The 27,521-nt window shown below is 38.9% G+C and overlaps 1 protein-coding gene across 1 annotated transcript in view; it reads left to right on the forward strand.

Annotated features, from left to right (window-relative positions):
* Positions 1-2,422: 2,422 nt before the first annotated feature.
* The window catches only part of LOC101085921 (fatty acid desaturase 2-like protein FADS2B), a 38,091-nt gene continuing 12,992 nt past the window's right edge, over positions 2,423-27,521 (forward strand). Inside the window, exons 1-6 of the mRNA XM_045039308.1 lie at positions 2,423-2,987; positions 11,707-11,817; positions 14,749-14,946; positions 16,427-16,528; positions 21,262-21,387; positions 23,989-24,053. Of these exons, the coding sequence (XP_044895243.1) occupies positions 2,661-2,987; positions 11,707-11,817; positions 14,749-14,946; positions 16,427-16,528; positions 21,262-21,387; positions 23,989-24,053 (929 nt within the window). The 5' untranslated portion in view covers positions 2,423-2,660. The remainder of the gene's footprint in view (positions 2,988-11,706; positions 11,818-14,748; positions 14,947-16,426; positions 16,529-21,261; positions 21,388-23,988; positions 24,054-27,521) is intronic.

The raw sequence follows: 27,521 nt of genomic DNA on the forward strand, positions 1-27,521 counted from the left end.
TTGGAGGTGAAAAGGGAAGAATCAAGAAAGACTCACTTTCCCCAGTCTCAAACACCCCCAGTCTCTTCTCCTGGGCCTTAGTAACGATGTTCTTTTTAATGAAAACATTTTTTAAAAAACAAATAAAATGAAGTGAGGGCCAGACACAGGTAACTACATTCCAAAGCAAGAATAAAACATGTACAATAAAAATAATAGCAGCAGCTTCATCTATTAAACATTTCCAGGTATTAGGCACTAAACTAGCTTCTTCCAATATATAATATAATTTAATCCTCTTTACAAATTCATAAGTACACATTTGTTCACCCCATTTTGTAGAATAAAAAACCTGATGCACAGAGACAGTAAGAATCTTGTGTAACAATACTCAGCTTAGATATTTCTGGATCCAGTTTCTTGTTTCTAGTATTATAAAGTCTCCCACACTCCAAAACAAACAAGCACAAAAGCTTTAAAGGAATGAGTAGCTATCTTTATAGTCGACTTGATATCCAAGCAAGTACAGACAGGAAATGAATGATTACAGAGGCCCTGCTGTGCACTGAGTGTTTTCAATGCCAACACCAATGGGAGGATGTGAAATTCTTTGGTTATCTCCCCCAACGCACACACACACACACACACACACACACACACACACACACACACGCTTCCCACCAGTGTATTTGCATTGTGTAATATAGCAAAAGGACATTATCTCAAGCTTACATAAAGGGCCAGCCAACCCCCCAGACAAGCCCCATACCTGCCCTAGACAAATTTACAATCAGAATATTGTCTGCAAACTTCAATTTTATTGAAATTCTGCAGGTAACCTGAATGTATGTGTATAACCTACAAATATGAAATGTCTATATGTCAGGTATATGAAACTTCCACATAGAAATCATGGAAACTACTGAGGGTTTCTGTAAATATCACAGTGTTTATGTTAATTTAATGAAATCCTGAGAATAGTGCTTCTTTCATTTTACAGATGGGAACACTAAAGCCCAGAGAAGTAAGGTGATTTGCATGACGCTCTATAGCTAATACATGATAGACAGAAATATGACCATAGGTTCATCTAGTTCCAAACTTCATGTTCTTTATTTTTTTATGGGGTCCCTATTTTTTTAAACAAAAACCTGCTTTCTCTGAACTATAAAGTAACATGTATTTATTTGTAGAAAATCTGGGAAAAAGTATTAAAAATAAAAATGAAAAAGTGTTTCAATATCACTATAATCTAAGCTAATGCCAACACTTTGACATTTTTATTTCCAATCACATACTATTCAGTAAACAGAATTTTGCTATTTTTTTCACTTTTTATATTGTAAACATGAGTCCATGCAATTAAAAATTCTATAAAAACTAACTTTTACTATATATATAATATCAATATGTACATAGTTTATCAGCCTTCTTCCTTATTGCTGGTCATTTAGGCCATCTCTGATTTTAACCATTATAAAAAGTACAAGAACAAAACCCTTAGTATATAAATCTGGGGCTGAATTACTGATGATTTACTTAGGACAGATTTCCAAGTATGAAAATGGACATTTTCTATTATTTCATGCTGCTGCTTTTTTTTAAAATTAACACCCTCCCCACAACATCCACTACACTACCCCAAAATCTCTCCTCTGACTCATTTCTAAACCACTGAGTCAAGTTATTGTTATATATGTCTAGACCCTAGGTTTGGAGAATGCAAGGGGGAAAAGTCAGATATCTGGAATCAGGAAGTCTGGATCCATGCACCAATTCACTTGTTACCAAAGTGATTCTGACATATTACCTGAGGCCTTCAGCCCATGTTTCCTCACCTGGAAAACGAGACTAGTTTTCTACCAGGTACTACTAATAGTACCTCCCTCAAAAGACTGATGTGAGGATTAAATCAGATAAAACAACGGCTTTATCAGATTAAATCAGATGTGACAACGGCTTCGTAAATCATCATGCAATCTGGCAAACATCTGTTGCTATTACCTTTAGACGTGTGACAGATTTAGACGGCTTTCAAAGAATAAAGAGAAAAACTAGTTTCCCACTCATTGCTGTTTTTGATACATTTAAACCTTGCTTTCAAAAAATATTGCTTAAAAAAATGAAAACCCTAGGGAGAAATAACAGCTGTCATACAGAATATCTCCCAAGTCCCCCAAGCATTCGTGTCATCCTGGAGATTTTGATAGCTTTTGTTCACACGTGGAATTAACAAACCTAAATGTCTCTATCCACAGGCACGCCAGAGAGCTGGGGAACCCAACTCCATGGAGTGGCAGTGTAGGACAGCCCTGTGACTTGAGTCTTGCCCCGTGGCCCTGGGGCGGGCCACAACTTTCAGACCAACTGTGATTGGTCCAAGCTCTTTACCAGGGGACATTTAATGATGAAAGAGGATGCTGCTAAGACATCAGCCCACAGAGAGAAGGAAGGTGACCAAGCCTCTATCTGGGCAGAGAAAACAGGACAGACAGAGAAGTGTGAGGCTGGGGATGAGCTCATTCTCAGGATGGTGAAGAGACAACTAGGTTAAAAAGTTTTCTGTGCAGGCATCACACTGCAGTAGAAGAAGAAGGAAGGAAAAGTGTCATTTTATATTGGTCTAATCAGAGGCAAATATTAGAAATTTCAGGAGCCAACCCGGAAATCAGAGGGGTACAATGACGACGAAGCTTGAAGACAAGCATGCAGGTAATGGGGACCTTGTAGGAGAGGGTCAGCCATACCTGGGTGAGAAGTATCAAGCGAATGGGAAACCAGTAGCAAATGGGAGAGGTGAGATCTCTGTAAAGCAGGAGGCAAATGGAAAGTGTGGCGTGCCCAGAAAAAGTCTCAACATGTACAGCTGGCAGGAGATCCAGAAACACAATCAGAAGGCTGATCAGTGGCTGGTGATCAATCGCAAGGTCTACGATGTTACTGGCTGGGCCAACAAGCATCCAGGGGGGAGCCGAATCCTCAACCACTTTGCTGGGGAAGATGCCACGGTAAGGAACTCAAAGCTCTGCCTTCTCTCTTCCGACTGGTGGGTGGCTGGGACTTGGCTCTCTTTCCCAAAGCATTTTGAGTACGTGCTCAAACTCCACAATTGCTCATCTCCTCCCAAACCAATTTTTCAGGATTCCTATCCAGCAAGAACCTGAAACCAAATAAGCCTCAAGGACTAGCTCATTTTGGGATGGGCTCAGATGCTGACAGTGGATACTGTTTGTGTATTTTGGATTTTGTTTTCTCTTGGTGTTGTGTTTTGAATTGGAGTCACCGTTTGCTTCCTGGTTTAGTATAGTTGACACACAACATTTCATTAGTTCAAGTGTACAATATAGTGATTCAACAGCTCTATACACCAGGCTATGCTCACCACAAGTGTGGCTACCATCTGTCACTGTCTTTTAAGAAGAAAGTTACAAATGCATGAGTAAAGTTTGGGAAAAATCACGTCTGTGCCCATCTAGAAATTTCTCAGACTCTTATAAATGGGGTGTGTAAAAGGAAGACAGCAATTCACATGATAGGCATCAAAATGTTAATAACAATAACACAAACCTACAATTATGGATAGTGCTTTTCTAACCCAAGTCACAGGATCAGCTTAGATGATGTGTTGGCAAAGATGCAGGCCTTCAACCACCTTGGAAGTAACTGATAAACTCACTCAGCTTGAGACAGCTGAGCTGATGAATCTTTAATTTTCTGATGATGTTTATCTGTAACAAGTTAGGGAAAAAAACATGATTCCACATCCAATTCTAGCCAACAAGGTGGAATTAATTAATAAAATAAAACCATCAGGACTTTAGGATAAAATACCCATGCCACCTTGGGATTCATATCTTAAGAATGAAAATCCTGAGCGTGGCCAGCCATGTACCCTGGACTTCATGTAAGTAAATCCAAAAGTGTTTGGAGAAAAGTTTCTCGCAAAGGAAGATGGTTCAAGAAGAATGGGAGGCTCCAGAGGAGTTCTGACAAATATAATACCCCATAGCTACTCAGAATTCAGGGAGCCTGAGCTTGGCAACTGGATATATGAACGTGGGAAAGTTGTTAAAATGCTCGCAGCCTCTGCTTCATCATTTGTAAAATGGAAATGACCTTACCAATCTAACTGGTTTATGGTAAATGGGACTAATGCTTGTAAAGTGTTTAGCACAATGCCAAACACTTAATAAAGTTTCATTAAATTTTAACTATTATGATTTATCTCACTGGCATCCATAGCCTCAGAGGTGTGATTATTATTTCCTGTTTACCACCGGCTTAGAAATCTTGATTATATTTGGTGTCATCTGATTGGGAACAGAGGAGCCCATGGTGGAGAAGCATCATTCTCTCTAGTGAAGGAGGCCAGGACATAAAGGACCTATAATCAGAGACTTACTCTACAACCTAAGAGGTGTTTGCAGGTTGTGCCCTGAAAGGCAACTGTGGACTAAAGAAAGTATAATCTCTGTGAGCTGACCCTCAACGCATGGCTGCACTGGCCCAGATGAGAGAACCATTCTTTTATTTACATGGAAACTCTCCTCCAAGTTTCCACCCTCCTGATAAAAGGGTAATAATGATAGTCTTTCCCACAAGATCATTAATTTACTCATTCATTTAGTCATCCATTCTAAAACCCTTGTTAAAGGCCGAGCATAATGATTAAGAATACAGGGTTGGGAATGAAAAAGGCCTGGCTTGTATCTGAGCTCAACTACTTACTAAGAATGTCTTGAGGAGGTTGCTGAAGCTCTTGGAGCCCGGCTCTTTTATCTAGAAAGTGGGAATAACAACACTTTCATCTTAGCCTTGTGAAAGTCAGTAGTACTTATGGTGTTTGGTACAGATTAGATACTGAAAAAAATGGCAATGCTTTTGTTTTATTATTGCTTAGTTCTTCTGAGATGGGTTCTAGTTTTCTCCAAAGAAAAGATTCCATAAAACAAAATCAGTATATCTACTCCTGTTATTTCCCATCTGAGTTGTCTGATTTTTTTCAAACTATACGATTTAAAACTAATGGCACAGTGCTAATTATCACAGACTAGGCCCAGTCTTCTAATCTGATGAGAGTTTTCTGGGGGAAAGCCAGAAACAAACTGTAAATCCAAGAAGAATTGATTATATAGTTATCAATATGATAACATATGATGGGCTGTTTTGCAATTATTAAATGAGGATGACAAAGCATTTGAGGACAAGACATGCAAATGAAACAATATTTGGCCACAAGTTTCATGTAAGGCAACAGTATGTTCCAGGACCATGAAAGGAATAAACGCAATCTTGCGACGCATGTACATGAGCAGCATGTCCAGGACAAAGAAAGCAAGTTAAGTATCTTGTGTGCTGGTCAACCCACTTCTTATCTCCGGACACCACACTCTAAGTAGGACACTGAGAAACTTGAGTTCTTTCTCGTGAGGATCAAAGGACAATATGAGAGGGAAATGATGAAAAAAACTTAGAGGAAATATAGAAAAGTCCATCTAGCTATTTGGAGGACTACCATGTGGAAGACAGGAGAGTTGTGTGCAATTCCAAAAGGATGGCATGGAGCCAATGGAGGTGAGGCTAGGGCAGAAGAAGAGAGGATGTGCACAGAGGTGGAGTGAAAATAGGATTCACATCAGGAGTAAACACCCAGGCAAAATGGGCATCTCAGCTTAGCGGCTTTCTTTTTAGGACAATATTGGCATGTAGTAAGTGCTCACTTAGTGTCAGTATGAGGAGCATGAGGAGGAGAGGACGAAGGGAGAGGAGGGGTAGAGAAAGAGAAAGGGGAAGGAGAGGAAGGGAGTTGAAGTCTGAGCCATGTCTTCCCCTTCTTCCTCTTTTTCCACCACACATAATGACACTTCTCTGGTCAGCATCCCTCCTCACCCCCAATCAGCACAACAAAACCAACCAGGATTTCTAAGTATTAATGAAGGAAAGTAATAATAAGTAATAATAGTTGTATCTTCTCTAGGTTGTCAACATTTCTTAAATTATCTGGTTCTCACTGGAACAATGATTCAAGTAGAAAATAGGTGGAGAAGTAGAGGGGGGGTACTGAGGTGCTAATAGGGGAAGATGGATCATGAGGACATGCTTTCTTTCAGAAAGGCCAATCTGGCAGCCAAGTGAAAGCTGCACTGAAGAAGAGTAGCCAAAATTGGAGGAAGCCCAGGGAATATGTTGAAGATCTGAACAAGGCATTGACCACAGGAATGGAAAAGAGGGGGTGGCTGCAAAGGATGTCTAAGAGACATAATTTATAAAATGTGATGAGTGACTGGTTAATTGTTGAGAAACAGTCTGTCTGCCTTGTGCATATGTGACATAGTGAACTAGGTGACTATATCCATGACAGAATAGGGAAGCCAGGAGGATGAGCAGGTTTGGGAGGGAGAGCAGAGAGAGAGAGAGAGAACTGGGGCTGGAGCTCAGCAGAAAGTATCGCAGAAAAAACCTTGGTATAGGGAAGAGCTTTCAAATAATGAAAGTTCTCAAACAATGAAATGAGTTGCAGTGGAAAAATAACCCTCTGCTTATTCCTGTGGGTGAAGGGGAATCTGGGTGACTTTAAGTGAACATTCTCCATTCCAAAAAGGCTTTCTCCCAGATAAAGGGCAAAGACGGCATTTTCCTTACAAACTGACCTATTCATAATTCATGTACTACCCAAAATATGAGGGGACTTGTTCTAGCCTTTGTCTTGGAGCACATGAGACCAGAGACGGGTAAGCATAAGAGAAATTACTCAGAGATGTGGGAATGCATACGTGGTTGGGTGTTGACTACTCTGGTGAGCTTTTGTGAGGTGAGTAAATCAAAATCCATGATCTAGTTATCATGTTTTGTAACTCTGTGTGTGTTGGGGGGGGGGGGTGTGGGTGGGTGTGGGTGTGTATAAACATTCGCCATTGGTGTTTTATTTCCTGAATTTGGGAAATTTCAACCCACCCCAGACGAACTAAATATAATATAAAAATGCAATCATTTATTGATTTATTTATTTGGTCTTATTTCCAAAGTCTAAGCTCTTAGCCACTAGGCTAGATCCTCAATAAGTTTTAACAGTGACTGAATAAATTAATGGAAGAATTAATAAACCCACTGGGCAGAGTGGGTGCCATTATTATCCATATTTAGAAAAAAAACGAGGTTTAAGAAATAAAGTAATTTGCCCAATATAAACCAGCTTACTCCTACTGCACTGTGCCTTAATGTGAACAGGAAAGGCACACTCCTTGGGTGGTTGTAGCACAAGATTTTCCAAATGGAATGATTGCTGGATTTTAGACCATACACACCCTCCTGGTTGGGTGCCTTTGTGAAGGGCATAACCTCTCAACAGTACTTAAGTTGTAAAGGCAGGCTTTTGTAAAGGCAGGGAAAGTCAGAAGGACTTTCCATATTTTTCTCTTCCTGTAGGGATCATGCTTCTACAATAAAGCACATCTCCCCATCTCCCATTCAATAACAGCAGAAAGTTAGCAGGATTTCTAAGCTATTTGTAAAAGCAAAATGGTCACATCTTTCCTGTGTTGATATTGTTTTGTAAATAATCAGTTTTGGATGAGTGTTGGTACAAATTTATGAATAGATTGAGGAGCAGGATTATGGTTGAGAAGGTAATCAATCAAAAGACTGCCAGATGAAATGGGAGATGCTGGGTAGGGAAGAGAGGCTGGTTGTTAAGACCTATGTCCTCTGAACTCAACACATTTGAATGCTTCCAGCTTTTTCCTTGTTAGAGAAATCCTATACTCATCTCTTCATTCTTCCTTTCCTGTATTCATCAGGCATTCACTGATAATGTGCCATATTCCAGGCAGAGTGAGACAGTAGGCATAATTTAATCAATAACACATGGCCTTAGTCTTCAAAAACTCTTAAATACCTAGGAACAAATTTATCCAAGAAGGTTAAAGACCCACACACTAGAAAATATAAAACATAAATGAGAGAAACTGAGGAAGATATAAATAAATGGAAAGATATTCTATGCTTATGGATTGGAAGAATTAATATTGTTAAAATGTCCATACTACCCTAAACAATCTACAGGTTCAATGCAATCCTTGTCAGAATTCCAATGGTATTTTTCATAGAAATAGAATAAACAATCCTAAAATGTGTACAGAACCATAAAAGACCCCAAACAGCCAAAGCAACAATTAGCAATCTTGAGAAAGAACAAACCTGGATTTCAGTACATGCTACAAAGCTACAGATGAATGGATAAAGGAAATGTGATACCTATGCACACACACACACACACACACACACACACACACACACACATAAATACACACACACAAACACAGTAGAATACAATTCATCCATAAAAAAGAATGAAGTCTTGCCATTGGCCCCAACATGGATGGACCCATAAAGCATTATGCTAAGTGAAATATGTTAGACAGAGAAAGACAAATGCCATATGATGTTATTTATATGTGGAACCTAAAAAAGAAAACAAAAAACCAAGCTCATAGATACAGAAAATAGATTGGTGGCTACAAGAGGCAGGAGGTTTCTCCCGTGAAGAAGCTCAAAAGTACAAGCTTCCAGTTATACTAAAAAAATCACGGGGATATAATGTACAGCATGATGACTATAGTTAGTAATACTGTGTTGCATATTTGAAAATTGCTGAGAGATTAAATTTTAAAAGTTATCACAAGTGAAAAAAAAATTGGGGATTATGTAAGGTGACAAGTGTTAACCAGACTCATTGTGGTGATTATTTTGCAATGCATACGAATATCAAATCATTCTGTTGTACACCTGAAGCCAAGGTAATGTTATATGTCAATTATACTAAATTTTAAAAAGAAACACAAAAAGACCACCTGAGAAGGGGCAAGTACACAGCTTCATTAAAATATAATTTGAAAAGTTATAGAAGCTAGAGGAGCCCAGAGAAATCATAAATAACTTTATTGAGTTAGGGGAGACAATTTGTAATCTGAATCTTGAAGGATGAAAAGGAATTTTTATAGAAAGAAAATGGAGGAAGTCAGTCAAGACAAAGGAAACAGTATGTTCAAAGTTTCAGAGCAATAGACAGGCATGGAATATTTATTGAATGGAGAGAGGTCAGGTCTGGTAAACAAGATGGTTCATGAAAGGTAATGGTGAAAGGTGAGCCTGGAGAGGTAGGTTGGAGCCAGAGGCAATGTGAGGGGATTAAAACCTAATGTGGGAAGATATTACTATCCGCCCAGCAGATACATGCTGATTTTAGCATCATCCCAATCTGGCATCACTTCTCTCTTAAGAGGCCTTTCAGAAAAGTAATTATACATGTTATGACTGGAATACACCTTTACAGCTTCATGGCTGTAAAATCACATAGCCTTTAGTTCAAATCCTAGCTTACTATCTACCTAATTATTGTGGCATTTTGGACAAGATGTTCTCTCCTCTGAGACTTGGTATCTTTATCTTTACAGAAGAAGCAATGGAATCTCATAGATCCAAGGTGATGGTTATGAATTGGCCCATAGAGTATCTTGTACACAGGATATACACAACAGATGTTAGAACTATCCCCTCTTCCTTTCAGTTTACCCACTCTCCTTCCTTCAGCAGGAATATACTTGCCCAAGAGTGTTGATAACATAGCCTGTTTTTACAAGTCTTTCAAAAAAAAAAAAGGATTTCACGACTTCCACAATATCCAGACTCTATTAGGAAATGCTTTTACATCAAATATCTAAGACTACCCAAACTCCTTTGTTATGCTGCTCATCAGTACAATGAAAAGAGGTCCACATAGCAGGGCAATGCCTACTATGCTGGAAAATTCTGTTGGTCTTTAGGCTATGTGATTACAGCATTGTCTGCAAATCTTGCTGGGAATCAGAAAAAACGATGAACCCAGAAGAACATTATCGTCAGCATACTGTTCCAAGACTCTGTATGACTGCTCAGAGTAAAACAAAATTTCAATGGCTTACCTTTCTTCTACACTCTTAACTTGATCCATGAGAATGTTTTCCATCCTAATCTGCTTTTAAACAAGTAGAATATGATTTGCCACTATGGATCATTCTGAAATACTTTAATTCCTTTCTTAATCACAGAAAGGCTCTCTTCCTGGTTTGGGAAACTAAGTTTTAGACCCACAGAATGTGATAGTTAAGAAAAACTTTTGAAATTATATAGTGCAGAATTTCCCAGGGTGGGTCAGAGGAAGTATGCAGAAACAGAATGAGCAGTAGAGACTGGACTGGTTCTAGCAAATACAAAATCCTTTTTCCATCATTGAATCTAGAGACCCTTAGGATAAGTAAGTCTAAAGAGTTGATACTGCACCCTTTTAATTAATGTTATTCATTATATAAACACCTTCTTATAAAGTAGGCTTCTATGTAGTTCTTAGATGTATCCAAGGTTGCTTTACACTTTGAAGATGGAAGGTTCATTACATTCACTAAAACAATTTAGAGTTCATACCACATTAGGCTTTGGAGTATAGGAAGAAAATCTCTGAGTTGTTATATTGAAGAGAATGTAGGTAGTAAGTTATTAGCACTTGAAGTATATATACAAGAAAGATGGCTAATATGTTGATTTGCTTAATCCCTACAATCACTTTATGAATTGGTTGGCTATTACCATCACCCTTACGTTAGAGAAAACAGAAGCACAGACAAGTTCAAGAAACTTGTCCACAATTACACAGCTAGTAAGTAGAAACCAGAATTTAGGTACAGAAAGACCACTCCAGGGTCCACTGTCTTAGTCAGTACTATGGGACAACAGCATTTTAGAGTCATGTGTGTGGCTTCCAAGTATTCAAGTTATGATCTTAGTTATATTTCCTCATTTTTGATCACTCCTGTTCTCAAAGCTGCAATAGCAGAAAGTCTAATATCTACCTCTTGGAGAATTCTCCTTCCCCAAAATCTGTTTAATTCTTTGGGAAGGAAGAGAATATCTCTTACTTTCAAATACAAGCAGGATATAGGAACCACCACTGTTTGTCACAGCCTATTTGAGGTCCTACTTAACATGGACCTGAGATGGGGAAAAACAGTTGGTCACCTCTATGTGCCTGGCTGTCACAACCCTTGCAGAGATTGGCCTAGTACTTTTTAGAAAGAATGATGAGACCCCTCCAGTGAAAAACTTGTGAAGAGCGTGTACTTTAGACAGCTCAGACCTCAAGGGCTGTGCTCCCTTTCTCTCCTGTGAATTAATCCTACACTATCAATGTCAACTTTAACCAGTTTTTTTTTTAAAGAACTTAATTCAAATGTTTCACTCCTCTTGGCTTTGGCCAGGAACCAAGAGGGATATTTGATGGGAGATGTGCTTTTCACAGCTAGTCATGGTTGCTGCGTGCTTCTATGTGAGCAACTTTTACCACCCTGATGTTGGGCTTTGAAGATTCATCATGGCTCGCTAACTCAAGCAAACTAATTCTTCTGGTGCTCAGTAAACAGTGATCTCTCCCAATGCTCAGGAATATCCTGGCTGTGTTGGGCTTGCCTAATGAAGCAGTGCCTCAGGTAGGTGGATCTCCAGCATGAAGCTTTCATAGAGTATCTCCAAGGGTAATTTTGATTGTTCAACTTGAAGCATCAACCTGGGGTTAGAAGAAATCCTCTGTAATAGAGTCTGCTGATTCCCAAGATGGACACAGAATGAGGTAAGGAAGGGGACTATTCTGTAGATAAGCATGTGTCTCCTAAGCCTCTATCAATTCTCTGTGATTTACAGGATGTCTTCAGAGCCATGCACCTGGACCTTGACATTGTAAAATTGTACCTTAAGCCACTGCTCATTGGAGAGCTTGCCCCAGAAGAGCCCAGCCAGGAGAGAAACAAAAGTGTGAGTGGGGTCTCAGGACCCTTGAACATATGGAGGGATGGGGACAAAGGCCAGTTGAGCGATTCCTGACATATCCAAGAATTGATCCTTTTTTGTGAGAAACTGACCATTATGCCTAGGTGAGCCTGTAATAGCATAAATGAGTAGTTTCTACATATTACAAAACAATGTCATCCTCCTTAGACACTCAGAACTCTTAAACCTCTGTGTAAGAAAGGAATGAATTGTTTGGTCCTACAGTACCCCAGAAGCTCTGTGTCTCTAAGTACCTCCTTTATGTCAGGCACCTACCAGATACAACTTTTGTCCAGTGACTGCTTACAATTGCTTGATGTCTGTGCCTATATTCACTGCTAAAGTAAGTTTGATGAAAGCAGTAGATATGTATGTATATTTTGCTTATCTCTGTGTCCTCAAGAACCCACCTGCACAGGATCAGACATGTAGTAGGGACTCCATAAGTAGCTACCAAATGAAAGTTGTGAATATATCCTAACAGCAGCCCTTTTTACATTTGGTGAAATTATAGTCCAGGGAAAATAAGTTACTTTCTGAAAGCCCCATAGTTGGTGTATCAAGGAACCAGGATTCCAAGTCACTTCTTTCTGACCCCAAGGAAGGGTGCCACTCTTTCTTTTCCTACTACTTTGGCCACCTGAAATACCATCTTCCAAAGGACAGGGTCTTTATAAGATTAGACATTCACTAGGATGTCTAAGGATAAGGCTTAAAAGGATTTTGACTAATATCGAGCATTTCATTTTTTTTTTTGCAATCTGTTTTGTTAAAGCTGCTTACATTCTGTGTAATTCTTCTGAAATAATTGGTACCCAATATTGACCCATATATCACTGCGAGGAGAATAGAATTAGCATTATACTTCTGCTTCAGGAAATGAAGAAACAAACTCACTGAGGAACAGGCAGATTCTGAAGACGCATAACTCATTTTGTGCAGACCTCAGACAAACACTTAGGCTCACCCCTCAGGCCCACATGCATCCCACACAGCTGTGTGTCAGGAAACCCAGCCCTGTATTTGGCAGAGAGGGCTCTGAGGCTGCACAGTTTAGATTCACAGCCCAACTCTGCCACAGGTTGTATGGGTTCAGGCCACTTCCCAAACCTCTCCATGGCTCAATTTCTCTCTCTGTAAAAGAGCGACGACAGTTGCACCAACTTCCTAGAAGATATTGGGGAATTATGGAAGGAGTTAAAAGTGCTTCAAGTGCTTAGAACAGTGTCTGGAATGTAGTAAATGCTCAATAAATTTTAGATACTATCATCATGAACTCACTCGTGGCACCAGCAATTGACAAACCTCCAGATATGTCCCCATCATTTAGGACAGGAGACTCTAGGGTAAACAAAAGAAACTGATGCAAAGCTTAATTGTTTCTGCTAAAATTTTCTTGAAGGAAAAGAAAATCCACTAATGGTTGATAACTATAAGACAACCATTCATTATCTAAAAGAGTATTGGTTTCTGGGGGGTAAAGGTCTGCCGAAATTTTTCTTTAGTGCATCTATGTAGATACTATGTATGTGTGCAAAATAATACATATATACTCAGATATATGTCTATAGACAACTAATATGAGCACAACACTTGTGTCAGAAAGCATAAGTTGAATTCCTGCCTCTATCACCTACTTGCTGATGATTTCAGACCAGTGCTCATCTGGGCTTGCTGACCCCTTACTCTGTACACTAGATGAGTTGGTAAATATGACCAGGTTGGCAAGCACTCTAGAGATGCCTTTTTTTTTTTATTTTTTTTCAACGTTTATTTTATTTTTGGGACAGAGAGAGACAGAGCATGAATGGGGGAGGGGCAGAGAGAGAGGGAGACACAGAATCGGAAACAGGCTCCAGGCTCCGAGCCATCAGCCTAGAGCCTGACACGGGGCTCGAACTCACGGACCACGAGATCGTGACCTGGCTGAAGTCGGACGCTTAACCGACTGCGCCACCCAGGCGCCCCGAGATGCCTTTTAAAGTTATCCATGGTCACCAAACTTCCAAAGTTGATGGAGGCTTGAGAGATGAACCCAGGAAACAGATCTTTTAAAAGTTGAATCAGTGATTTTTTTTTTTTGCTTCTAGAATTATGTTCATAGAATTTGCTTCTAGAATTATGTTCATAGCTATATATATATATATATATATATATATATATATATACATATATATATATATATATATATATATATATATATAAATTCTCTCCTTTCATGTATCTGAACAATCCTGCTCTCTTTCTTATGCTGTGGTCATTATGTCACCTGTCCTGGTTTCAAACCCATTCATTAGTCATTAAGCAAAGAGATATTTCTTTCCAGCCCTTGCACTGACTCTACAGTCTGACTGTAAGACTACAGATTGACTGTAAGACTACTAAGATTACAGTCTGCAAGCTTATAAACCAATACTAGCCTTGCTCATGCACCCACATGCACATATGCATGTTACATATGATGTAGAAAATTCTGTGTAAACTGTTCCACTAACTACAGCAGCACAGATCCATATAGACAACACAGTTCTCCAAAGCATTATTGGAGATCAATCAATCAATACCTGAAGCAATACTGATGGTTTGAAAGGCAACAGTTAGACACAATAACCATCTTCACAGCCCCCCTGCCAAAAAAAAGAACCCACAAATTCTGAGCTCCAAAATAGTTTGAGGACAGTTTACAAACTACTACTCCTCTTTCTATTCTCCAGGGAAAAAAATGTTATCATAACTTTTCAAAAAAGTTTTGTTTGTTCATAGTTTTATGTTTTTAATTTTGCCCAATTAAATTTATTAATATAATTAAATTTGTATTCATAAAATTAAGGTACTAATAAGGTAATATAATGGATTATTGTGTTCATTTGTGTTCCCTGAGGGAACTAATTCCTTCCTTGAACATTTATTTCTCAGTCCCAGTTGGTGGAAGATTTCCGAGAATTGCGGAGAACATTAGAGGCCATGAACATGTTCAAGGCCAACCCAGCGTTCTTCTTCCTTCACTTCGTCCAGGTCTTGATTTTAGAAACTCTGGCTTGGCTAATAGTGTGGCATTTTGGCAGTGGCTGGCCTGTGACAATATTCATCTCCTGCCTTCTCACAATTTCCCAGGTAAGCACATAGCCTAAAACCAAGCAGTGGCTTTAGGGGACGATTCAGATTTGTTTCCTTCTCCCTTTGGACCTGCACCAGCTGCTGTCTGACACCTCCTAGCAAGCTGCTCATCAGTGTCTGACACCAGCAAGTTGCCACACTTGCCAGACCCCAGTCTCTTGTCTGTAAAATAAGAATAATTTTTATGGAAATGTTATCTACTAACCAAGTTAACGTGAAAACACCTAGCACAGTGACTGACACATAGGAAGTATTTAATTTATGACAGATGCTAGTCTTTGCCCAATTGTACCCATACCAGTTCAGTAACTGAAGTCATTTCCCAGCCATGTAACACTCACCTTTATCTTTTATTCATCTTTCAATCAACAAAGAGAGAGAGAGAGTCAAACCAAGAAACAAACTCTTAACTATAAAGAATGAACTGATGGCTACCAGAGGGGACGGGGCGGGGGGATGGGTGAAATACGTGAGTGCACAAGGAGTGCACTTGTCATGATGAGCACCAGGGGTTGTATGGAAATGTTGAATCACTATATTGTACACCTGGAGCTAATATTACATTGCATGTTAGCTAACTAGAAATTAAATAACACTTAAAAAAAAGAATGTGTGGATTCCACCATAAATGCCAATCAACTGCTGGGACATAGCAGAACATCTGATCAATCTTTGTTGAATGATGTGTGAATCTCTAAACATGGCTTTCTGTGAGTGCAACACTGCATTGCGGACATGAAGGAAAATGCACCTGGTTCCTGCTCTTGGGTAAAGAGTCTTTCAGTGGGAGAGATTCACGTTCAAACTTGTAAACATACAACATGACAGAATGACATTAATGCCAAGGACAGGAACAAACGTGCTGTTGTAGCAGAAAGAGGCATTTAATTCTCATTGGAATAAGTGCAGAAGGTTTTATGGAAAATTAATGTCAATGTTAATTCCAGGATGTATGTTAATTTTTTTTTGTAAAGTCAACTTGCTTTATTCCTTGAAAAGCAATTCTTTTGGAAACTGGAAAGGAAACATTTGTTTGGTACTTAGCATAAGCCAAGCACTTTGTAGGTATTTAAGTTGCCCAACAGTCCATGAGTAAAATGTTATTATCCCTACTTAGCAGGTGAAGAGCTGAGGTTTGGAGCTACTGAGTAATTTGCCAAGATCTGTGCAACACATACATGGTGAAGAATGATTTAGAATCCAAATCTTCCTGACTCCAAAGGCCATACCCTTTCTACTCTTCGCTGGAAGATTTTGACAGTGACAAGGAAATGTTCTATACTGACAGAACCCCATGCACAAAGGCACACTAGTGGGAAAGAACACAATGTGTAAGAAATAGAAAGTGAGCTTGGCTTGGAGCCAGATAAGATCCCCCACCATTCTTCTCCTATGGGCTTTGAATCTATGAGTGAGCTCATTTATTAATTTCCTCTTGACTCCTCAACTTCTTTAACAACAATTTCATCTCTTCTAGGGTCAGAGTTCATATCTGCAACATGACTTGGGACACCTTTCCATATTTACGAAGTCCAAATGGAACCACCTGATGCAAAAACTTATGATGAGTCATTGCAAGGTACAGGATGTTCATGGAGCATGATGGGATTCTCATGCTCCTAAGACAATGGTTACCACGTTTTTTTGTGCAGTCATATTAGTAAAAAATGTTTGTGCACAAATAGATTCGTAAATATGCTAACAATGTAGATATTACATACATACTAATATGTAATATGACATTGTAATATATATGCTAAAATTAAGATTTTAATTTTTTATAAGGAAAGTTTTATTTTTATTTAGGAAGTTCCAACAGTTTTTCTTACCTTAAAAAACTCTTTAGCCAATCCTTGTCATCCCATTAAAAAACCATCACACAGGAGGATTGTGCCTTTATAAATGAAGAGGTGCTCTGTAAAATCATGAATGTGAATGTTCTTAGAAGAAGTCTAAACATTTACTGCTGGGAAGCAACAGGAATTCAGCAAGCCTGATTAGTCTTGGAAGGATAAGGCTATGATGAAATAAAGGGAAGGGTGCAGAAGAGATAAAAGTGAAGAAAAAGAGAAAGAGTGGACAAGAAAGGTCAGATGGCACTGTTCAAGAGTCAAGGACTGTAAATCCCAGACTGGTGGAAAATGCAGTGGTGATGATAGCAGTTGGTCTTGCCTCCCCCTGCCCAAACTCCAGGAGGGCAGGTGCTTTGTTCTATGAGCCACTGCAGTGCAACACCTAGCAGAGTACCTGGCACATAGAGTAGGTCTTCAATAGCATTTGTTGAGTGGATGGATGGATAGATGGATGGATGAACCAAGGTAACAGTACAGGACTGCCAAGACTGGGTTTTAGCTCTGACTTGACAAGGCTTCCTGTTTGATCTTGACTGAGTCATATTCTATCTCCGACTCTCAGTGTTCTCATCTTTAATATTAGGAGTTAAACAGGATGTCGGTTTTTCTATGACATTCTAGGATTTAGTGACTATGTACTCTGGTCCGGATGGGGGAAAATGCCTCTGAGCCTTCCATTAAGCCAAATCTTGCATTCAAGGCAGCTCATTTTAGGAAAAACTCCTAAGCACTGACTCAGAGCCTACTTGTTTTGCCTTAACACAGTGGTTTTATATTGAACTGAAAGATACTTAAAATAAGTCTTATCAACCCTCTTTCCAGTTGGGCAAACTAAGCTTAAGTAGATTAAGTAACACAGAGTTGGATCTGGATTCATATTAGAATTAAGTCTGTTCCTCAAAATGGTTAAAATGATTAAAATTGTCATTTTATGTGATAAGTTTCATTTAACTTGAAAATTTCTATAGGTACACAGTTCTGCCCTCTTTCTACTCATGCTTGATTGACAAAGTGTTTCTGTATCCAGTCAGAAATGTTTACCACAGAATAAAAGCAAAAACAGTTTCTTATGTCCTGGTGAGAATTAAGGTAATTCCTTTTGAGGAAGTCAGAGGAAAAGAAAGACTCATGTGTCTTGGAGGTAATTGACATTTGACTTGATGCCAGTATAAGTAATATTTCAAGCTCCACCTTTGCTGGTCCTTTTAAAAAAAAAAATCACTGCTTTCCCACTTGTCCAAATTTGTACACAGCTCTCTCTATATAAATTATGTTGCCAGAAACAATTTTGCACTAGTTGAAATGAATATAACCTTGATGACTCATGAACGGAGTAAATAAATAGGAAATGCTCTAAAAGCAAATTGAGTATACTCTACCTTTTTGCAGATAAAACCAGTGATTTGTGAGCAAAATGAGTGTAGGCTTCAAACTACCTGTAGGAAGGAAAGGTGGACAGGAAGGAGGCAGCAAAGAAAATTGTAATATAAACAGCAACAACGTCACCTTCTACATACATCACAATTTTAAATTTCAAAACTTGACTTACTATCATTTTACCCTTGCCCTGAGGGGTTTTTGGGCGGAGTTTTTTTTTTGGAATTTTCACTCACTAGCTGTGCTTGTAATTGTGTATGCCTGATCTTTGCAGTGTTTGTGCAATAAAAGAGTGCTTCTGAAAGTATACCATGAAATTCCTGCGCATATTTTGGACTTTTGTGCAATGTTCAAATCAAAATGGGCTCCCTGTAGCATATTTTTCAATGCCCCCTCCCAAGATGCAGCATGCACAGTTTGAAAACTATAAGAATCAAGAATCAAGGATTATACTAGGGACAAAGAGACAGAGTATTTGATATTAAGACCTGCCTTAAAAATCTGGCCTATCCTCTTTCCAGGACTACATCCTAAAATAATTTTGGGGGAGGGGTGTGAAGCATGTTATTTCCTTTAATATTTTTCTCATCCATTCCACAGATGAGGAAATTGCCCAAGGCCATGCATACCCAGTAGCAGGGCTTTGAATTCAAGCCAAAAAAAAAAAAAAAAAAAAAAATGGCTTCAGGCCAAAGTTTGGATTTCTTATAATGCACCAAGAAAGGACCTAACTTGGAAATGAGGAATGACCTAGAGTGGTTTCTGTATGGAATTGGGTGCAGGGGCAGCCTATTTGCATGTAGCTGATAATCTTCACTTCCAGCTGGATCACTCTATCCCTTGCCGCCAGTAATTGTGGCTTCCAGACCAAGGGGTAAGGGTAGAGCCAGCTGCTTTAGATCACAATTACTCCCATCACTGTTCTAAATTCCAGGACCTTGAGTTGTCAAGATCTTCTCCCTGACCTATCATGAATCAAAATTTGTCTCTCCTATTACCAATTTCCACAGATAGTCATTGACTGCAAGAGTACAGTTAAAATGTTGGCTCTCAAAGGATTTAATTAACAAAGTGAATCACTGCTTATTGCAGTGTCCTTGTTTGTCTATTGCTCCCATAGGTTGTATGTTTCATAAGTATGGGAACCCCATTTTATCATGTCTAACTCTATATTCCAAATGCTTGTTTCAGTGTCTGATGCATGGGATGTACTTTAAAATAAACAATGAAAAGAGCAAGTGCATAACTGTAAAAGTGAGTGGGTGGTATGCAGTCAGATGCAAGAAGAGCAGAGTGCAATGAGGACCCCATAGGGGGAGTAAAAATTGATGAGTGCAAGTTCAGTTTGACATATCATGAGACATGCAAAGGAAATGTTTGGAAAGTGATTTTCCTTTCACGCATGAGATTTAGCAGATAGATGTGGGATGGAGGAAGAGAGATTCCACTACAAGGATGGTAGGGAGTGTTAGAGGTGAAAAGAGACTATTGCTCCTGAGAGGTGGGGGTCACCAGGGGTTTGCTAAGAGGGGACTCTACAACAAGGACTATGGAAGGCAGTGCTAACACTTGCAGATTTTCAAACATGCCCATCCCCCTCAACCATGGATGTAGTGTCCAGATCCGCATAGTCCAACAGAAATATAATGCAAGCCACATTAAAATGACATAAATCATTTTAAATTATCTAACAACAACATTTCAAAATTTAACTTTATCACCATATATATATATATATATATATATATATATATACATTCAAAATTATCATTTCTACATGTAATCAATATAAAAAATTTTAATACGATATTTTACTCTCTTTTTTTCATCCCGAGTCTCAAGATCCAATATTACACACATACTGCTCATCTTAATTTGACGAGTTACACTTCAAGTGCTCAATAACCAGCATGTAGCTCATAGCTATCATATTGGACTGTGAAAATGTAAAACATGTTTAGGCCAGTTATTGAGAGATGTCAAATATGCAATAAAAAACAAATACTCTTTATTCTTATGTAATAATTTATGCAATAGGGGAAAGGAGAGGAAATTGAATTTCTCAATATGCCAACATTTTACATACATCATCTCTTGTCTCCCCCAAACAACCCATGGAAGTAAATGTCATTATATCATATTTACTGCAGATGGAATACAGGCTCAAAGAGGGTGAAATTTACCCAAACTACAAAGCAGTATTTATATATCCAGGATATGAAACCATATTGATGTGCTTCCAAATCCTTCCTCTATTAAAACTTTCACACTGTCATTGAGAGAGAGAAAATCACAAACAACCTAATCAGAGATGATTTGAGCTCAGAGCCAATTGAATTATTTTTATTCTCATTTATCTTTATATGAGATCATGGAAGCCTGAACTTGCAATAATGTGAGCCAAGCCCCCTACAAGATAATTTTAGATCCATGATTCATTTAAATATTCATGAAAGCAGGATTCCTAGGACCATTTTACCCCAAGAGCTAATTGAAGTTTTAGAGATGAGCTTTCTTTATTTGTAAAATAAGGATTTTCTCTGTCCTACTTATCTTCAGAATTTTTAAATTTATTTTTTTTTATTTTTTTCAACGTTTATTTATTTTTGGGACAGAGAGAGACAGAGCATGAACGGGGGAGGGGCAGAGAGACAGGGAGACACAGAAACAGAAACAGGCTCCAGGCTCCGAGCCATCAGCCCAGAGCCTGACGCGGGGCTCGAACTCACGGACCGCGAGATCGTGTCCTGGCTGAAGTCGGACGCTTAACCGACTGCGCCACCCAGGCGCCCCAAGAATTTTTAAAATGAGGATTCCCCCCCCCAAAAAAAAGGATGGAAAAACATTTCATCTGAACAGGTTTTTGTGAATTTTATGAATTTTCCTGAATCCCATGATTATTTGATTGTAGGCTTTGAAAGGCTCTGTCCAATGGGCCATTCTGTGACCCAGCAGTCAGGGAACAAGTTCCAGAAGCTCAGATATCTTACTTTGACTTTGGAGATGCATGCAGAAAACTCTGAGAGTGAAGGACATCCCAGGAGAGAAATCTTGCAGCTAATGAACCCTCCCTTCTCCTCAGGGCCTGTCAACATCCTGGTGGAATCACCGACACTTCCAACATCATGTAAAAACAAACATCCACCCCAAAGACCCAGATATTGATATGGGTGCACTTTTCCTGCTTGGAGAATTGCAACCTGTCAAGGTATGTTTAGAACTCCTGAGCACTTAAGAAATGTTCCCAAAAGTGATTCCTGGAAATGTCTATGGTCTTGTCCCAGAAAGATGGAGCTGGGGGTTCCCACTTCAAGCACCTTCTCAGAGCATGTCTCCTTCTTTGAGTCCACGATATACACATGAAATAACTGAATTTGAGGCTGTACAAATAGAAGGAAATGTGGAGCATGTGATTCTATGGTCTTAAATGACATGCCGCCAACCTCCTATGGAAGGAAATATGGTAACTTGTATCACCCTGCTTGAGCAATCCTGGAGACAAACAGATCCCTGCCCAGTGGTCACCACTACAACAGAGGCAACATAAGTTGCTGTTAAGTAGTGAAACCAGATGACTGAAGCTGGCAATGACTCTCCAAAATTTAACGAGGATATGGAGACATTCATTCTCTCAGAGAAAAACATGTCAGTATATTCAATAAGCACTAAATCACAAGTATCTGAATAACTAGTTATCTCAACTAATTCTAGCTCAGTGAGAAGAGGCTGTACTAGTGTTTTTTAGTTTGTGTTCATTTGGTTCATTTATACATAAGCCACAGCCCAAGTGCTTTGTATGATACTTAGACATCTCACCTCTCATTTGGACTTGATAAACAATAGAGAAAGGAGAGAAAAAATCAACTCCGGAATTTGTCAGTTGATTTTTTTAACCTCAACTTAAAATCATCATGTAAAGGACTATTACCAAATGTTTTAGGAGAAAGTCTTACTTCAAAGAAGGAGGTACAAGGGTAACTACAGAAAGGTCTCCCCCCTCTAGAGAAATGGTAGATCCTGAGAGTCAGGTGCTTAGAAAGAGGCTGCTATTTCCTAAAACAACTAAGGGGTTTTATTGAGAATGTAGTTCTGTCAGTTGCTGCCTGTACTTTGGGCTACATAAACCAAAAATTGTGTAACTTTTTAAAAATAAGTTTTCCCAGCTTCAGAAGACTGTACCTTCTTCTCCAGTTGAATTAGGAAACAAATCTCTTGACTAGACTTAAAAAAAATCTCTGGCTGTGATCACAAATCAGTTGCTTTTGACAATGGCTCCACAAATAAGTTGGACTTCTCTGATGTTTGTGGACTCCTACGCTCATCAACAAAAGTGTGATACTTTGATTTCTCTAATCATCCCCACAGAGCAAGAAGGATTTGTCTTAACTGAATTTTATGAAGCAGGCTGCCCCTCCCCAGAAGTACCTCCTTAAGGCTATGTTCAGTATACATGCTGCCTCTTCACAAATGATGGAGGTCACCTCCTAAGTTTTATAGCTGCTCTTGGGACATGTCCCTAGACCTTAGAGTTCCGTGTAATAGAGTTTCAGAGCTACTGTCTGAGACATTGCTTGAAATTATTTAAACTCTAAAATTCAGTTGTTTACATTTTTAAAAAATAGTTCTGGTGAGCCCTGAACTTTTCCTTCCATCTCACTTTACTGCCAATTTTTCTACCATTTTGTTCAAACATTCTACTTTCCAGGTCCTGTGATCATGTTCTAGAAGACTTACAGCCCTCTTTTGGAGTGAGACTCAAAAACAGTCCTCCATCTAGGTGTGCCAGCTCCCAGGAATTTCCACCTGCTCTTTTCCCCATGTTTCCCACTACTTAAAAATCTGGAGGTTTGAGAGGAATTGCAAATAGCTCTTATTACATCATCAACATGCTATTTCTTTTTATCTATGACACTAAAAGAAGGAAAGATCAACCCTACTATCCAAATATGAAAAGAAGTCTATATGCAGGAAGGGAGGTATCAACAAAATGGAGGAGAGGCAGAAATCAAACAATGCCCATAGTGTTGTGTCCAAGTGAACATACAGTAAAAATATAGAGCAGACATAAATCTTCATTTTCATTCATTCAACTAAACATTTATTGTATGTTTACTAGGAGATGTAACCATGACCTTTATGCCTCCCCTCAGAGTATTTGCTGTCCTTATGCACTGAGCACAGACTAAATTAACTAAGGAGATTCCTAGAAAATTAATCAAATTCCCAGCATTAAGATTTTGTGTAATATCATTACACCTTAGAAATAGTTCATCACAGTGTGAGATCCATAATGAGAACACAAAGGAGGAAAGATGGGACAGATGAGAAGGACCATGTCTATATCTTTTATCATATTACCATTTGATAAATATCTGTTGAAAGAATGAATGGACATGGAGACTGAGCTTCAAGCAGAATTCTAAACACCATAGTTAAGAGAAGCTAGAAAAACTCATCAGAAATATTCCCTTTTGGTCACCACTCCACTCCATAGAAGGACAAAAAATTTTCAAAATGTCTTCCATGGGAATTTTTTAAAAAAATCACAATCCCCGTAGTCAAATGTAAGAATTACCCACATTTAATTAAAGCAAAATGATGCTGCAATATTTCCTCTATTCCAGTTCTGGTTCTTCTAGTGCCTCAAGTGTGACAGCCAAAAAATTCTGACCATATGGCTCTTTCCATAGAGATTTTAAACACACACACACACACACACACACACACACACACACACAGAGCAATGTTCTTGAGCATTAATGACCACAAGTATTGTCTCTTATTTTAGTTTTATGCTCTCTCCTTTCAGTTTGGCAAGATGAAAATCAAGTACATCGACTATGAAAAGCAGCACCTGTATTTCTACATGGGTGAGTCTCGTTGGAGCCACTTTCCTTATCATCCCATGTCCCTGAAGCAAGCTGTTGTCAAGCCAGAATGCACAACAGCAATGCTCTCACAGAGAGACCAGCCCATGTCTTATTGTGACTTGGAAAATCGTCATGTCATATTTCAGACTTCCTGGGGGCAAAAGTCTGAAAAGGAAAAACTGGAAAGCAAATAGGCAGTTTAATTTTAATGTGCACCTCATGAGATGCTTCAGGAGGGATGGAAGTCAATCAAGGAGCCTTGCATCTGAGACTATCATAGAAAAACTAAACACCTGTCCAGAATAAAAGAATAGTGGCATTTGGATAGGGAGAGAAATAGGAAGAGAATGCCAAAGCATTGACATTATGAAGCCATAAGATGTAGATACTTAGGAATAAAAGGCACCTGAGAGCTACTGTGTGAAAGATGGTTGCTCCAGTGGCCCACATAAAGTTGCAGAAGATATTTTAGTGGACAGAGACATATATGTATGTATGTATGTATGTATGTATGTACATATTTTGGTTTTTTAGGTAATTAAAACTGACCAAGCAGAAAAATTTATTGATACCATAGTACAGTCTAAATTTAACATAATTTTTTTACAGAAAGCCAATATTTGAACAATCAACGGTAAAGATGGTTTTTTTTTAGTTTTTTTAATATGAAATTTTTTGTCCAATTCGTTTCCATACAACACCCAGTGCTCATCCCAACCAGTGCCCTCCTCAGTGCTCATCACCCACTTTCCCCTCCCTCCCACCCCCCATCAACCCTCAGTTTATTCTCAGTTTTTAAGAGTCTCTTATGGTTTGCCTCCTTCACTCTCTATTTTTTTCCCCTTCCCCTCCCCATGGTCTTCTTCTGTTAAGTTTCTCAGGATCCACGTAAGAGTGAAAACATACGGTATCTGTCTTTCTCTGTATGACTTATTTCACTTAGCATAACACTCTCCAGTTCCATCCACGTTGCTACAAAAGGCCAGATTTCATTCTTTCTCATTTCCATGTAGTATTCCATTGTATATATAAACCACAATTTCTTTATCTATTTGTCAGTTGATGGACACTTAGGCTCTTTCCCTAATTTGGCTATTGTTGAAAGTGCTATAAACATTGGGGTACAAGTGCCCCTATGCATCAGCACTCCTGTATCCCTTGGGTAACTTCCTAGCAGTGCTATTGCTCTGTCATAGGGTAGATCTATTTTTAATTTTTTGAGGAATCTCCACACTGTTTTCCAGAGCAGTTGCACCAGTTTGCAATCCCACCAACAGTGCAAGAGGGTTCCCGTTTCTCCACATCCTCTCCAGCATCTATAGTCTCCTGATTTGTTCATTTTAGCTACTCTGACTGGGGTGAGGTGATATCTGAGTGTGGTTTTGATTTGTATTTCCCTGATAAGGAGTGACGTTGAGCATCTTTTCATGTGTAAAGATGTTTTAAAACACAAAGGAAACCTTCCATCAAAGTGTATTTTGTAAGATAAAGGGTTTTTAATTTCTAAACTGCTGTCATTTATACCAAAAAGCTTTCAAGAAGAGCATAACTGTTAAGACCTAGAACACTTCAGTTTCTACCTGGAGAGTACAGTGGTATTTCTAGTGAACTTCTGAATTTCAGTAAACCTGCAAATGTTTAAACTCCCACTTTATAAACACAAGTCACTGGAAATCTTTTATGATAGTTGCACCCAGTGTAGTGAAAATCATATGTATGTACAAATATATATAAATAGATCTGAATGTGGGTTCAAGCTGAAAGAAAATAGGGTAGCTACATAATTCTGATATTGATAAACAGCAATCTATCAATGGGTGGCTTAGTCAGTTAAGCATCCGACTTCAGCTCAGGTCATGATCTCACAGTTTGTGAGTTTGAGCCCCATATCCGGCTCTGTGCTGACAGCTCTGAGCCTGGAGCCTGCTTCTGTGTCTCCCTGTCTCTCTGCCCCCCACCCCCTGCTTGTGCTCTCTCTCTGTCTCTCTCTCTCTCTCTCTCTCTCTCTCTCTCTCTCTCTCACTCTCCCTCTCTCAAAAGTAAATAAATAAATTTTAAAAAAAGATTTAAAAAATATCATAAGCAAAAATGCTTTCCTCTTAACCAAAATCAAATTCATGACAGCTCAAAAAAAATGTTTTCATGGAACTCCAAAAATATGCCCACCTAAAACATATGCTTACAGTTTGAGACATAAGACAAAATCAGAAGTTCCCAAACATTTCCTATAGATCAGTAGCTCTCAACCAGAAACAATACTGCCCTGTTGGGACAACACAGTGGAAGGGAAAGATGATACTGGCACCCAGGGAGCCAGTGGTTCTGTTAAACACCCTACAATGCACAAGACAGCCCCTAACAACAAGAAATTATCTGGCCCTGCACTTTCAACAATAGCCAAATTACGGAAAGAGCCCAAATGTCCATCAACTGATGAATGGATAAAGAAATTGTGGTTTATATACACAATGGAGTACTACTTGGCAATGAGAAAGAATGAAATCTGGCCTTTTGTAGCAACGTGGATGGAACTGGAGAGTGTTATGCTAAGTGAAATAAGCCATACAGAGAAAGACAGATACCGTATGTTTTCACTCTTATGTAGATCCTGAGAAACTTAACAGAAGACCATGGGGGAGGGGAAGGAGAAAAATTAGTTACAAACAGAGAGTGAAGGAGGCAAACCATAAGAGACAGGGAACAAACTGAGGGTTGGTGGGGGGTGGGGGAGAGGGGAAATGGGTGATGGGCACTGAGAAGGTCACTTGCTGGGAAGAGCACTGGGTGTTGTATGGAAACCATCTTGACAATAAATTATATTTTAAAAATTACACTCCATTCACAAAGTAAATTAATTAATTAACTTAATTAAATAATTAATTAATTAACTTAATTGAATAAATAAATATATTTAAAAAAAAAGAAATTAGCCCCAAATGCCAACAGTTATGGGGTTGCAGTTTATCTGATTTGCTCAAATGTTGGGCACCAGTAGTCATTTGTAACATGCTTGACCAGGATGGCCTGTGGGCTTATTTTTGAGGTAAGGGGGTGAATTCCCACTGCTGTCCTTTCCACTGCTGGAATTCTGCAACCTCATTCTATGAAAGTCACCCTCTCTTTTTCTGCATGGCCAAAAAGAGGAATGAAGACATCAGTGCCCCATTTTGAAAGGTAGCTGATCTCCAGGCTAACCAGCAGTGTGTTCACATAATAAAAGCTGTTGGAATTGCTTTTGGTGACTTTCTACCCTGTCTGTAGTGCTGCAATATGCCCTTAGCTAATGAGGAATGAACGAATGCCGTGGATTCACTACACGAAGCCCACTTCACAAAACTCTCTGCCTTTTGGAGCTGTTTCATTATGTCTTTTTCCTTCAAATGCCAACTTAGCATCTCAGGTACAAGTAAATCATGCTCAAACTGTCAAAGAGAAACAGAACTGGAAATTTTTTAAAAGTGACAAGACAGAT

The sequence above is a fragment of the Felis catus genome, chromosome D1 (genome assembly GCF_018350175.1).
Source record: "Felis catus isolate Fca126 chromosome D1, F.catus_Fca126_mat1.0, whole genome shotgun sequence".
Taxonomy (NCBI): Eukaryota; Metazoa; Chordata; class Mammalia; order Carnivora; family Felidae; genus Felis; species Felis catus.